General features: G+C 38.8%; 1 protein-coding gene across 2 annotated transcripts in view; it reads left to right on the top strand.

Annotated features, from left to right (window-relative positions):
- TRHDE (thyrotropin releasing hormone degrading enzyme) overlaps positions 1-15,056 on the top strand; it is a 210,400-nt gene that overhangs the window by 54,321 nt on the left and 141,023 nt on the right. For both annotated transcript variants that reach the window (XM_081211937.1, XM_081211936.1), the window contains exon 3: positions 570-696. In XM_081211937.1, the coding sequence (XP_081068063.1) occupies positions 570-696 (127 nt within the window). The remainder of the gene's footprint in view (positions 1-569; positions 697-15,056) is intronic.

Raw genomic sequence — 15,056 nt, 5'->3', positions numbered from 1 at the left:
TGGATGGGCTTCAGGAATACTAATTGTTTGTGTACACGAATAAGCTTATAAATGGTTATTTCTGAGGGCTTATTTTGCTCATCAGTGCCAGTATAAGAAAGGGTGAGTGAATTATTATATTACCTACACAGCCTGCTAATGTGTTCAGGGTTTGATGGAAAGTGCCTTTAACTTGCCATGAACTCCTTTCCTACTGAGCCACCTCTACATTTAAAGTAGGCAAAGAGCCATTACACTAATCCACTGTGCCATCATATCTCTGGAAAACACATGTAAGCAATTGCATTGAATATTCATATTTGATGCAAGATGTATTAAAATCTGTGTATTTGGCACCATATACAGCTACAGTTTTGGATTGGTGGCACTTTCAACTTTATTATTTTTAATTGTGCAAGTTTGTTATTTCAGTAAAGCCATCTATGCTGCTCATATTGGGATTTGGAGGGAGGGGAGGGCAGAGGGAGACAGAGAGACCTAACAGATTTGGACCTTTTCACTTTGTAATCCATGTAAAATGGCAGAAAACATAATGACCAGTCATTTCATTTGTTTTGTTTTCCAATCAGATCCGATTGTATGCAAGACCTGATGCCATCAGAAGAGGATCTGGGGATTATGCTCTAAACATTACTCGGAGACTAGTTGAGTTTTATGAAGACTACTTCAAAGTGCCCTATTCCCTGCCAAAATTAGGTAAGCTTGCCGAGAGGAACTGAAAGATCAGAGTATGGAAGGCTAAAAATAATGGTTTAGATCCTAATATAAGTTAACTTAAGGAAATAAATTTTCCCCATTCCCCACCATAGCCACACCTCTGGCGGGTCAAGAGTCAGGTCTGAACAATGTAGGATGGGATATGCGGGGTTAATTGCCTAAAACTGGGTGGATCTTGGCCTGATTTTGTAGGGTTCTCCCCTTTATACTCTCCCATATTTCTTAGGAGGGTCCCTGATCCTCCAGAGAGTTTTTCTGGGGGCAGAGTTGGATGTAGGAGGGAAGACAGGAAACTTTGCTTTTGTGAACTTCCTTGAGTTTACTTATCTTACTATCCAAGCCAGTGAGTAATACATTCATTTTCTTTCAGAGAAAGAAAGCATGTATATATGTTTGTTCACATGCTCAGAATAATGGGTTTCCCTTCCATTTGAGCTATGTTTCGTTGGCGCCTCTTCTATATAACTCCCCCCCCCTCCTTAATCATGATAAATACTTTCCTGTAACTCTGCTTATTGAAGTGAATGACTCTAACCTTACTTTGCATATACCTAAAAGTATATGCTCTCTTCCTTTGTTCTGTTAGTACTCTACTCTCGTACGCTGGAATATTTCAAACTGTGTTATTATATGTACCCTCTTTAGAAACACATGGGACTGAGATCCAGAAAACACATTACTCAGCAGCTCTCTTTTTGATCGCAAGTGTTTTCTGATTTCCAACCACAGGTGTTCCTCCCTGGAATTCAGGTGCTTCTTCATTAAAGCACTAGCCTGCTGAGTAGCATCATTCTTAGCCTTGCAACTAATGGTGTGGCAGGAGATACATTAATTTATACTGTTCCAAGTGGGCACTTTATGCATTTTTAATAAGTCTGAAATTGTATTTCTTTCCCCCCTCTCTTAATTGTTTTGTTGCATGTAGTACTCCATTAAAGTCAAAGTAGCTAACATAAGATTGGACTAACTCCAGCTTACTGCTTTGCCTTTTCATTCCTGTCTGCGATTTGTCCTGCATAAGTCTTTGTCATGAAAATATGATGCAAGTTGTTGACCTATGGGGTGGGGGAGTCTTTGCAAAATAAGCTTTTGATCTCAAGAAGGTAAAAGGAAAACACAGTATCTTTGTTAATGGGCAAAAAGAAAAGAGTTGTTCACTTAAGTAGTCTAAACATGGTTGTAGATAAAGAGTGGGTAATCTTGAAAATGTAATTTTCTATATGTCTTTCAGTAAAGTGTGGTCTCTCATTTCAATGTATTTTCTAGTCATGATGGATAGTACACAAGCTAACTTACAGACCACATTATATTTAATAGATGGTGCTGTTGGTAGCTGGTTGGTCTAATCAGAGAAGTGTTATTTTCTCCCATTCTGGTTGCAGTTTTATTCTTTCTAATGGATCAGCTTGGCAGTTAGATCTGGCCTTATTTTTTTTATGTTGAGGTGGCATCTGTAGCTGAAAACACCTTTTACTGTTTCTTATATGAGTCTGGTGCACCAGCTCCTACTTCTCTCTAGTCACAGTTCTTTGTGCCCAGATAACATCTAGGTTAGAGTACTGATGCCTTTGCCAATCTGGTATTGTCCAGTTGTTTGGACTGCAACTTCCATCAAACCCTACCAAGACAGCTGTGCCGGATGGGGCTGATGAGAGTAGTAAATCAAAACACCTAGAGGGCACCATACCTTGGAAACTTCAGCTGGTTCAGGAAACCTGCAGCTAGATGATTAACTGTTGTTGTTGTTTAGTCGTTTAGTCGTGTCCAACTCTTCGTGACCCCATGGACCAGAGCATGCCAGGCACTCCTGTCTTCCACTGCCTCCCGCAGTTTGGTCAGACTCTTGTTTGTAGCTTGTAGAACACTGTCCAACTATCTCGTCCTCTGTCGTCCCCTTCTCCTTGTGCCCTCCATCTTTCCCAACATCAGGGTCTTTTCCAGGGAGTCTTCTCTTCTCATTAGGTGGCCAAAGTATTGGAGCCTCAGCTTCACGATCTGTCCTTCCAGTGAGCACTCAGGGCTGATTTCCTTAAGAATGGATACGTTTGATCTTCTTGCAGTCCATGGGACTCTCAAGAGTCTCCTCCAGCACCATAACTCAAAAGCATCAATTCTTCGGCGATCAGCCTTCTTTATGGTCCAGCTCTCACTTCCATACATCACTACTGGGAAGACCATGGCTTTAACTATACGGACCTTTGTTGGTCTAGGTTTACCATTGCCTTTCTCCCAAGGAGCAGGCGTCTTTTAATTTCGTGACTGCTGTCACCATCTGCAGTGATCATGGAGCCCAAGAAAGTAAAATCTCTCACTGCCTCCATTTCTTCCCCTTCTATTTGCCAGGAGGTGATGGGACCAGTGGCCATGATCTTTGTTTTTTTGATGTTGAGCTTCAGACCATATTTTGCGCTCTCCTCTTTCACCCTCATTAAAAGGTTCTTTAATACCTCCTCACTTTCTGCCATCAAGGTTGTGTCATCTGCATATCTGAGGTTGTTGATATTTCTTCCGGCGATCTTAATTCCGGCTTGGGATTCATCCAGCCCAGCCTTTCACATGATGAATTCTGCATATAAGTTAAATAAGCAGGGGGACAATATACAGCCTTGCCGTACTCCTTTCCCAATTTTGAACCAATCAGTTGTTCCATATCTAGTTCTAACTGTAGCTTCTTGTCCCACATAGAGATTTCTCAGGAGACAGATGAGGTGATCAGGCACTCCCATTTCTTTAAGAACTTGCCATAGTTTGCTGTGGTCGACACAGTCAAAGGCTTTTGCATAGTCAATGAAGCAGAAGTAGATGATTAACTATGGATGGTCAATCAGAAGACACATCCTTAGTTTAAAAATAAAAATCATTGGATTCCTTTTTGTTTCTAGGTACAATTCAAAGTTCTGGATTTAACTTTTGAACCCCTATATGACCCTTAGAGCTGGGTATCTGAAGACCTTCTCCAGGATGTAGAGCAGGCATGGCCAAACTTGGCCGTCTAGATGTTTTGGAACTACAATTCCCATCCCTGACCACTGGTCCTGTTAGCTAGGGATGATGGTAGTTGTAGTAGTCCCAAAACATCTGGAGGGCAAAGTTTGGCCATGCCTGGTGTAGAGGGATGGGAATTCAACAAATCTGAAGATAGCAATAATGATTGTTTGTGGGAGTAGCTTGACAGACTGACATCTTTCAGTGATAGTTATGCGCAGTCAACACTTCTTGCTGTAATACTCCTGTTTTGCTGAATAAATAACATGAGAAGTAGCAATGGGGTTTGTACCCACACTTTTGAAGTTTATTTCCACATTTATTTCAGTAAAGTACTTTACTTTTGTACTGCTGGCACAGTAATTACAGTGAAGATAAAACTACTGCTGTTTCTGTCTGGTTTGTGCCTGAGCAAAGAAAAACGGAGGCCTTCCCATTTTTCCACATAGAAAATGCTGCCTTTGGAATGGATATTTAACCACTCCTGATTCTAAACCATCCACACTGTTTATTTGCAAGACTCTCTGTAAAGCATTCCTGGATCCTCTGGCAATAAGCCACTGTTTATTAAGAAATAAGTGGAGAAAGAAGTACTGTTAATTAAGCCCAAATATATCAGTAGTTATATAACAGAGATGGGGAACCTGTGTTCCTGCAGTTGCTGTGTGACTCCCATCTCCCATTAGCCCCAGCCAGCAATGGTCCAGTGGTCAGGAATTATAGCTGTCATCCAGCAATATCTGGAGATGAACAGGTTCCCTACCTCTGGCAAAGCAGTACACTAATACTAATGTAAAGATTTTGTACGCATATGAGAAAAATCCCACTACTACTATTTCTTCTTCTTCTTCTTCTTCTTCTTTTTCTTCTTCTTCTTTTTCTTCTTCTTCCTCTTCCTCTTCCTCTTCCTCTTCCTCCTCTTCCTCTTCCTCTTCCTCTTCCTCTTCTATACTTCCAGAACCCCCTGAAAGTTGGTATGTCCTAGTGACCAGAGTACTTTAATCCTGTTAACTTGCTATGAATAACTACTATCAGTATCTATTTATGTTTGGTATATTTGTTCTGGTTATTTCAGGTTGTTGCAGAGCATCTTGGGATATTTCTACCTGTCATTGTGCACTTACTTTAAATTCTCTCACCTTGCAAACACTGCACTTGTCAACAGATCCTTTGTGTGTTCTTGGTCTTTTTTGTAGTCCTCGGAGGAATGCAGCTGTAACTTAAAAGTTTACATAGTTTGTTTGTTTGCTTCCATAAACTGGAAGTAACTGCACATGAGATTTATGTGGCAGTTCACACACCTGCTGTCAGTCATTGTAAGTGTGTAAATTGTGTTCTCCACTTGTCCAACGGACACTTATATTTGTCAATCAAAACCATATATGAGAATTCACTAAAATTAATAGCAGACAAATAAAACTTTGGAATTCTCCAGTGTGAGGTGTGCTTTGCATTTTTTTTTAAAAAAAAACCATTGTTGTTCTAGATGCAGGGTTAAGATAAACAATCTAAAATGGCAACTAGTTATTTCTGTAAATATTTATGTGGAAGAAATTGCCATGAGCTTTACTGAGATAGTGTTTGCTTGTAATGATAAGCCAGACTTTCTGGCTTATCGTGATTTATTGTGAAAGAGCAGCATGCTGTTGGATGCTGCTAGGTCACTCCTACTTCACTCTTCCCCTAGTGCGAATGGGATAAACAATCAGCACATCAGCAATTAACCACGGCTTAAGGTTTTCTCTTGATTGTGGTTTGTTAAGAAGCAGCAACAAACTGTGTTCTGAAGTACAGACACATAGAGAAGCCAGACTTCCTGATCTGTTTACTCTGCTTGTGCCTGGGGCTGTGTGAGTGCAACCAGTGTGTTCAAACATACTGTGTGTGCCTGTTTTAGTGGTGCATAAATAATGTTTCAAAATAAATAAATAATGTTCTGTTAATTGAATCGTGCATACTGAAATTATCCATGGATGAAATATATCCATGTGGTATGTATTGAAATTCATGAAATCTTGACCCAGAAATGATTTAGGTGAGGTAAAAAAATAAAGCAGATAGATAGTTCGTCTATTTCACTTAAGAGAAATAGGTAATTGGGGAATATTAAGCTCTTTTTGAGATTCATACATACATTTTCTCAAGATTACTGTATAATGATAGAAGGAACTGACTTTAAACCCCCTCCCCCAGCTTATTTGGTGTTCTTAAACTAGGACTTAGTAGATGGGGGCGGGAAGAGAGAATTTTCTAGAACTTATGTGAAAATGAATGAAAACATGCAGTAAATATGTTTCTCAAATTGTTATACTGAAGTTAAGCGCAGACTACAGATTTTCTAATGTAGTGACATAAGAGACTGAAGCTATGAATCAGGCACTCCATTGTTTATGAGTTGTTTTTGTCATTAACTCACTTTTAATAGCCTCTTCTTAAATAAATAAATAAATAAATAAATAAATAAATAAATGAATGAATGAATGAATGTTTTCTTCCCCCATGGTACTCACCACTGCACATGCTCCCTCAGAAGCCTTCCTTGGTTCCTGCCATGTCCTGTCCTCTTCTCCCCAAATGGAACTTAGGCTTGAAGGAAGCCTTTTGTATATGCGTACACATGTTTGCATGGCTGTGCATGTGCAACTGTGGAGCAGGCAAATGTGCCCATGGGTCCAAAAAGTTGGCAAACTCTATCCTACTATTTTCAGACTTCTTCCCCCCCCCCCGAGCTCTGCAAATCTTTGTTGAGCACATTATGTGAAAGTAAGAATTATGAGCCAGTGACAAGAATAACATAAAACCTCTTAGAATAAACCCTGGAGTAGTTATTAAGTTATAACTTCGAACCAGACGCATTTTGTGCAGTGTCAAAAAATTGGTGGCAGTGTGAAATAAGTTTTTGTGCAGTTGGGCATATGAGATTTAATAAGGATCTATGTAGTTTCTTTAAAAAATAGATAGATGAGAAAAGATAAAAAGAAATAGAAAATGAAGATGAATACTGGTTCATTTGAAATCTTCATAAGCTTATATAAATAGTATATTATGGCTCTAACTACTTGACTAGTCAAGCCATTTATGGACTTTGGCATTTATTGAACTCTGTTTTAACAGTGTATGTAAGTATGCAGCTGTTACATACCAACACAAAGCAAACACAAAACTGAATATTACACAGTTGTGCCATGGTACCTCCTTTCACATTGTGCTGAGTATGTTTCAATTTATTTGTTTCATGCTGATCAGACTGTCAACACCTGGGATTGAGTGTTTTGAGTTGTTATGCTTGCAAGCCTCTGAAGAAAATTCCTTAAAGCACAACTGCTGTCTTGCTGTGGCCATATTTTTGGTCCTCTGCACACATATTTTAATCTACAGAAGCACTGATGCCCTGGAATTCCATTCGATGAGTGGTGGCATATTGTGATGCAGATGTTCAGTTTCTGAATCAACTGAGAGTTTGTATCCGTTGATGGACTTCAAGGTGACATTTGTGTAGGTGAGATGCTCAGCAACAGCACTGTGAAGCTTAGCTGCCAGAAGAAGGATAGTGAGCACTGTGACATTTCTGTGTGGATCAGATAATGCAAGAAAGTGAAACAAATGTGTCATCATCTGTGAACATCACTTCTACTCCTAGAGTAGGGAATCTCCCCTACTCTAATGAAAGTTCGGTCAGATCAAGTTTTGCAAATAGCACCTTGTAAACTTCCTCCTGGTTTACTGAAGGTTTCGAAAGGCTTCCCTTTGAGCAACAGATCAGAATCAACTTCAAAACGTTTATTCAAGAACTCAACAAGAGAGTCAACCACTTCATTACAGAGAGCACCACATCTCTTCTATCAGATACACATATGGTTGTATTCCTTGTTTGTGTGCTTTCTCATCAGCTGAATTCCTTTCAGCATCACAGTTCCATATGCCTGTGTAATAGCTTAATCCTTGAAAGCATTGACATGCCCACCAATCAAATGCTGTGCTTTCAATGCCAAGCATTTTGATTCTGTTGATGTAGTCAGCTGGGATTCACCCTGAGCATCATAAAGAAGCTATATTCTTCCATGGAACCAAGAGAAGGCATGCAGGGAGCTGCAGCAAACAATGCAACAATGAGCTTACGAACGTTAGAAATTACAAATATCTTCTCTCTTATCCCCCTTTTCCTCATCCATTCTTTTAGATAATATATACAAAACATGAATGACAACCACATTGTTACAATCCACTTAAGATCTTATTGTCAAAGGTGAGGTAAGAGAAGTTATGAGAGGCTAGAGAGTTTTCCAGTTTTGACAGATATACAGGTCCCTAGAAGGAATTTGGTGTGTGTTTCTCCTGGGAACCTGCCATTATGCACAAGTAAATTTGCATTCAGAAGGGGCGCAGACTGCTGAAGATCCTGAGGAACATACATGATAAGAAGTTCATAGAGAAGTCGGGACACAAGCCCATGACACTGACCAATAGATGGACTGCTCTGCACAAATTAAGGTGGTGCATTTTGTAGTGCGACCAGCCACTATTTACGCAAAGTATTTTCTTTCAAGTTTTCAAAAGGTGGGGAGGAGGCAGGTGCTCTAGGGCCCAATAGCTCAGGAGTTGATCCTCATGGATGACAACACCTTTGCAGAGGAGCTCCAAAAATTCTGTGGGGATGCTGTGTGAATAAAGTTAGAAATGTTAGAAATTTTGAAATGTATGAATTTTTCAAGTCTTTATAGGTCCTGTTCTTATTCAGTACTCTTGTCCTAGTTTCAGCCACCAGTGATGTCATCATGCTTGTACATTCATCCTACAAGACAGAGTAGATTGTGGGTTAATTTGGCTGCTTATTTGATTTTCCCTTCCTGGAAATGTTGTCGACATTTCAGGGCTCAATTTGGGTTATGGACTCAGGACAAAGATTTCACAAATTCTTGAGACAGCTACTGGATAAGGTTACACTTAAAGTAATACAGTATTGAACTGCAGGGTGCTTTTATGGGATATCTAGAGTATTCTGCTGAGCTAGGTTCTCACAATTTGCATAGAGATGCATTGACATTTTATTTAATTATCTCGGGTTAGATTATATTTGTCTAGCTAGATTCAGTATCCATTTAGGAGGATTGAATAAATTCAAACACAATATGGATGAAGTACTTTGAGAAAGTGTAAGCTGAGGTTTATATTCTGCTATTTGACACATGACTGAAAACATACATTGTTGTTTTACATGGAGTGTCTATAATCTCTTGGGAATGCTTTATTTGTTTCCAGATTGGGCAAATGCCTAAATTCAAATGTGACTAATTTTATCATCTGAAAGTATCTGACCTTAAAATTCTATTACCCTGCTCTGTTATGAGTTCTCTTGCTTGATTTAGGAGAGTAACCTTTCTTGTAAAGTTGCCAATAATTTTTTTTTGTCAATTTACCACCACCATTCTTCTGTAGTGACTTCTGATAGTCAAATATTGAGGGGAAATAATAATCCTGACTGTAAAGCCCAGTCCATAGAAAGGCAAAAGTTCAGTGCTAAGCATAGTAATAGTGACAAAACTTGATTGAGTTTGCACATTTATTTTTATTTTTGTTCATTAAATTTGTATACCACCCTTCACCCAAAGATGTCAGAGTGGTTCAAACTATAAAAATACAAAATAAAAACACAAAATACATCATAAAAATAAGAAACAGAACAAAATAAACCAATACTTCCTCAACACATTTAAAAGGACATAGAATGTTAATTAGCCCAGGGCTTGGTTGAAGAGGAACACTGTTGCCTGGTGCCTAAAGATGTATAGGTGAGCATCCCACAAATGGGGCGCCTCTGCAGAAAAGGCCTGCTCTCGTGTTGCTATCCTCCGGACCTCTCATGGAGGAGGCACACCTAGAAGGGTCTCTCAGGGTCATATAGGGAGAGGCCTTCCTTGAGGTATTGCAGCCCTGAACCGTTTTAAGACTTTATAGGTCAAAAGCAGCAGTTCGAATTGGCAGCCGGTGCTGTTGGGCACACTGCACCACTGAGACTACCTGAGCCTCAAGCGACAGCAAAGGACCCCCAAGCTACGTACCCACTCCTTCAAAGTCAGTGTCATCTCATCAATAGCAGGCAACCTCTCATCCATCCAATCTAGGGAACCACCCACTAACAGTGCCCCAGTCTCATCTGCACTGAGCTTCCGTTTGTTGGCTTTCCTCAAGTCCATTATTTTGGCAAGACAATGGTCCAGCACATCCACTGCCTCACCTGCATATGTAAAGGGGAAGTTGAGCTGTGTGTCATCAGCATTTTGATGACAACGTACTCCGAACAACCCCACTTGGTGGTTTCATGTAGATGTTAAACAGCCCAGGGGATAAAATCAAACCCAACTCTGATGAACCCCACACCGAAGGTTCAACAGGACTGTAGAACACTCTCCAAGCGTCCCCTGGAAACATCCACCCAAGTCATCAATGTATTTCTTTTTTAGTTTATCAAAACACTTCTGTATCCTAGCACATTTTAAAGTGTCTTTCCAAGTACTTGATAAGCTGTTGGCTTTCTATTTTTAGGAATTTTGTTTCATATTATAAGTAAATATATCACATCCCACTAGTATACTGTAACTGCCTACGGATACGTGCTTTCATGAAGATTTACTAAACAAATACGTGCCCTGATTTACAGTGGATACATTTACATATATTATCAAACTTCTGTCAGTAGGGTTGGTTTCTAGATGTTATAGTTTTGCCTAGGGAGGGACCCTGTGTGAGTTACATAAAGTTTACCTTTATTAAGGAAAAATTCAAATGATCTAGACTCATATCTATACAAAAAAAAGGGGTGGGGGTGGGGGTTAAGGACGTTGAACGGAATACTTATTTTCTGTAATTTCTAGATGTTTTTGTTTGGCTCTAGGATTGGCAACTGTAATTGAAAAGGATAGATGGACGCATTTTTATTTTCTTTGGTAAGAATACTGTACTGGAGCTGAAAAAAAATGCCCTTGAATGCCTGGTGTTGCTTAAAATCTTGTTTGGGGTAATATTAATTATTAGTGCAAAACTAAATATATTAAAATGGCCCAGTTGGGAAGAGGATTTGCTGAAACTAATTTGGAAATTGGGATGCAGAAAGGGGAGGTATGGGGAAGTTGGTGAAGTAAGGTTTAAGAAAAAAGGATTCGAAATTATACATGTTTTTTTATGTGTTTGTATGTTTGTATTGTGTATTGTGTATTGTTTGTGTTTACATAAATTGGGAAAAACCAATAAAAAAGTTATAAAAAATAAAATAAAATGGCCCAGATGGGGTATTTTTATATATATGAAATGATAGAATTGTTTGATTCTGTTTCCATGTAAATTGGCAATTCTCTGGATTGTCAGAATTACAAATTTACAAGCACTTTCCAAAGACTTCCATAACATAGTTGATGGTTTAGTTATCTTTTCATTTGTTATGTAAGTATTCTTATGTTTGTTTGTTTTTGTATGAAAATGTGCTTGAATTCACTCAGCACACCAGAGCATATAATTAAGCATACTTAAGCCAATTGATTCAGTGGTCTTAAGTATGCATAACTTCTGTGCTGGATTGTGACCCATCTGTTTAGCCAATTAGCAAAATAATTAAGTAAATATGCAATAAGAATATAATACAGTTTACAGTTTGCTGTAGTGGAACCCTGTTGTTTTTCATATAAACGTAGACACAAGGTGTGTTCACATGTCACACTGAACCATGGCTTAATGTGATGAATAAAAGTTAGGATGATCCCAGGTGAGCCTCAGGTTCACATGTTCTTCCTTCCCTCTTCTCCTGCAGACAGCAGGAAGACATCTGCAGCTTTTACTTTTCCCTAATATTAGCTTGTTGTGTTGAACTGTGGATCATAAACCCATAAACCACAAACACTGGTCAGTTTCAGCACAAGCCAGCTTCAAACCATGAGTTATGAATTTGTTAAACTACCTTGAATTTGTTAAACCATAACACCAATTTTCTTTTTCTACAAAAGTAGAAACCACTGAAGCCCACTTTGTGGTCATGCAGGACAAATGGAGAAGGGAAAGATGTGAACCCAAAGCTCTCTAAGCTTCTTCCAGTCAGTGCCCATCATATTAAACCATATTTTAGCATAATGTGATAGAGTGGTCTTGGGTATTCAGCTACACAAGGGTTAGGGTTTCAGGAAATTCAAGACCCCTTCTCATTTTCTGTAATGCTCAAAATTGAATATGTTGATACTTCAGACTTCACAGGTGCACAAAATGTCACCATCTTTAGCATCCCACCATGAAGTAGAGAAGGAGAGGCACAATTCACTTTGGATATTGTGGAAAATATGAAAGTGTCAGTTGTGAAGCCATTGTATTCGCTTTTCCTCCATATTTCTTTTAATACACGAAACTGTTTATTGTTACTATAACTAACACATTATACTATGCAAGTATGTGAAGCTATATAGCATAGTATAGCTATATGTTTTATGTCCCTTAACATTATGGGAAAAATTGTGCCTTACAGTAATTCGATGATGTGATTCTAGAACAGAAAATTGGTTAAGGGGGGAAAACAGGAAAAATTACTAAGGCATCCTTTACTGCAAGAGGGTATGCTTGTTTGTTAGTTAAATAAATAAATAAATAAATAAATAAATAAAATAAATTAAACAAACAAACAAACAAACAAACAAGCAAGCAAGCAAGCAAGCAAGCAAGCAAGCTTGTGTTTAGATAGGCTTTTGCCAAGAGGTAGTAGTTATGGTATTAGTTTACAATATTATAAATGGTATATTGAACACAAACAGGGAATCTCATCTTTCTCAAAATACAAATATCATTAGTCCTAATTAATGGGCAGCAGATTTTATGCAGCAGAGTATCTTGTTACATAGTCAGCACAATTAACTTGAACAATCTATTCTATGGGGAAATTATGAGGGCAGTTTTCAAATGGGCTTATTAAGGAGTCAGAGAAGTTGTGGAGGTGTTTGTCTGAAGTCAGACAGTTCATTCATCTCTCCCATTGTTGTCTACTCTGGCTGGCAGCAGGCCTTCAAGTTCTCAACCCTGCTACCCGAGACACTAACTAAAGATGTTGCCAATTTATGAATTTTTAGAGAAATAGTTTAACATGTATATATAGCAGACCACCACAAGGATCCTATCATCCTGGTTAAAGTTGGCTGCTCCTGAAGTTCATAGATGTTCATACCACTAACTTAGCCATACAGTGACCTGCCCAACTGTAATTGCAGCTGTAGCAGAAGGCACTTCTGATGAGTTTTAGCTGTTTCCTGGGCATCGTTTTGTGTTAGTGCTTATATTATCTCTCTAGATATAATAAATCACATGTCTTTATTATTCTGGCATTTGATATGGGACCTACTGAATGCAGAACATGCTCTCTCCTATTGAACCACAGGGCTCTTGCACTATCACCCTATTCAGAGAAACTGGTGGTGTTTAGATGCACGCTAAAGATTGTCAAGGAAAGCAACACCTTTCACAAATCCCTGTTACAGATTATACAAGTGAACAGTGGGTTGGGAAGCTATATAATACCTGTTGTGTTTATGTGTGTTATATATATATTTGATCTTCTTCTGGCCGTAGCTTGCGGTAAAGGCTAAATTAGCTTTTGATCCAAATTAGTATTATAGACCGCATTGTAATTCGTCCTTCCAAATATTTGTAGAAACTGTGAGGAAGCTTTTAAGTGATGGAAATATTTGAACTGCGAGCCAAATGTTAACAACACTACAAAAAAATAAGGATGCTATCTTCAAAGGATGCTCAGGAAGTGCTTTAAATTAGCTGGATATAAAAATGGACAAAGAGTCTCCTTTTCACATTTGGATACAGCTGAGTGAAAATCCAAATCCAAAAGAATTTAATCCTTCCATATTATTTATCAGCCTAGTTTGAAAGCCTTTCTTCAGTCTAAATAACATGCATTTGTAACAATAGCAATGTCCTGAAATGGGAGAAAAATCAAACAATAATAGTCAGGATTTCTTATATAAAAGTTATTTTTGTGGTGCAAGGATCAAAGTACCTGAGATGAATTAAACCATGATAAAGTTTCGCAGATAACACCAATGCTGTTAGTTTTCTTTTGCCTTGAAAGGCTGCACTGCCTACATACTTATCTAGCGAACGTGTTCCTGGATAAAATTAATCCATATACCAGGCAGTTTTCAAAGCTGCATTCTCAATGGGCATTATGCCAGTAAATAAACTTATCGGTTCACCCTTTGTAAGTTGATTTGCCAGTTACACTGAAAAGCTTTATTGAGTCTTCTTTTTCCAGTACTCCTCCTCCAATATGTGACATAATAGCTCCGTTCAGACACTAAACCCTGGATTGTTCTGACCATAGTTTAGAACTTTGACTTGAGCTTTCAAATGATTAGGCAAACCATAGCTGCTTAGATGCTTTCGTCTTTCATTGCTCAACATTCCATCATCAACATTCAGCAGTCTCTGGGGTGATGAAAGACAGCTGTAATTGTGATATGTTGGTCATGATATCACACCATAGTTGGTGGAGATCATCGTTTACAAACCCATTTTAACCCATTTTAAACCATATTTTCTGTCTGCCAACCTAGCAGGTCAAAAGCACACCAGTGCAAGTAGATAAATAGGTACCACTGTGGCAGGAAGGTAAAAGGCGTTTCCATGTGCTCTGGCACGCATCACGGTGTTCCGTGATGCCAGAAGCGGTTTAGTCATGCTGACCACATGATCCAGAAAGCTGTCTGTGGACAAACGCCAACTCCCTCGGCCTGAAAGCGAGATGAGCGTTGCAACCCCATAGTTGCCTTTGGCTGGACTTAACCATCCAGGGGTTCTTAAATCATATTTAAGCTTCAGTTCTCTTAACTGAGTCAATGTTGAACCAAATCATAAAGCTCATTCAGTTAGACTACTTAACTGATTCAGTTAGTTCAACACATCTGGCGGGTACTGGCTTAAGGAAGTCTGAGTGTGACACCTTGGTTTATTGTCAAGTGACCAGAGCTGAATTAATGATAAAGGTTATAGTAATATAGGATGTGACTAGATATCATTTGTCTCTGTCATCCTTGTAACTTCCACAGAGGAAAGACGGGAATTAACTGGGGCGTGCCAAGGTGAGAAGGGAACCGTTTGTTTTATTTTTACCTTTGAGAGGCTGATATCTGAAGTAGCAGCTAGATGATCAAAATGATCTCTACCCAATTAAACTTTAAGTTGTATATCTCTTGTGGATTTATTCCTACCACTGTTAGAAACTTTTTAATTGCTGAACACTTCAGGTGCCCTCTGTTGTTTACTAGCTTTCCAAAAAACCCAGGATGACTTGTCCTTTTTAGCCATCTAACTGGATA

Source organism: Podarcis bocagei, assembly GCF_964188305.1.
Source record: "Podarcis bocagei genome assembly, chromosome: 10".
In the NCBI taxonomy this organism is placed as follows: domain Eukaryota; kingdom Metazoa; phylum Chordata; class Lepidosauria; order Squamata; family Lacertidae; genus Podarcis; species Podarcis bocagei.
This window is presented reverse-complemented; position numbering and strand designations above follow the sequence as displayed.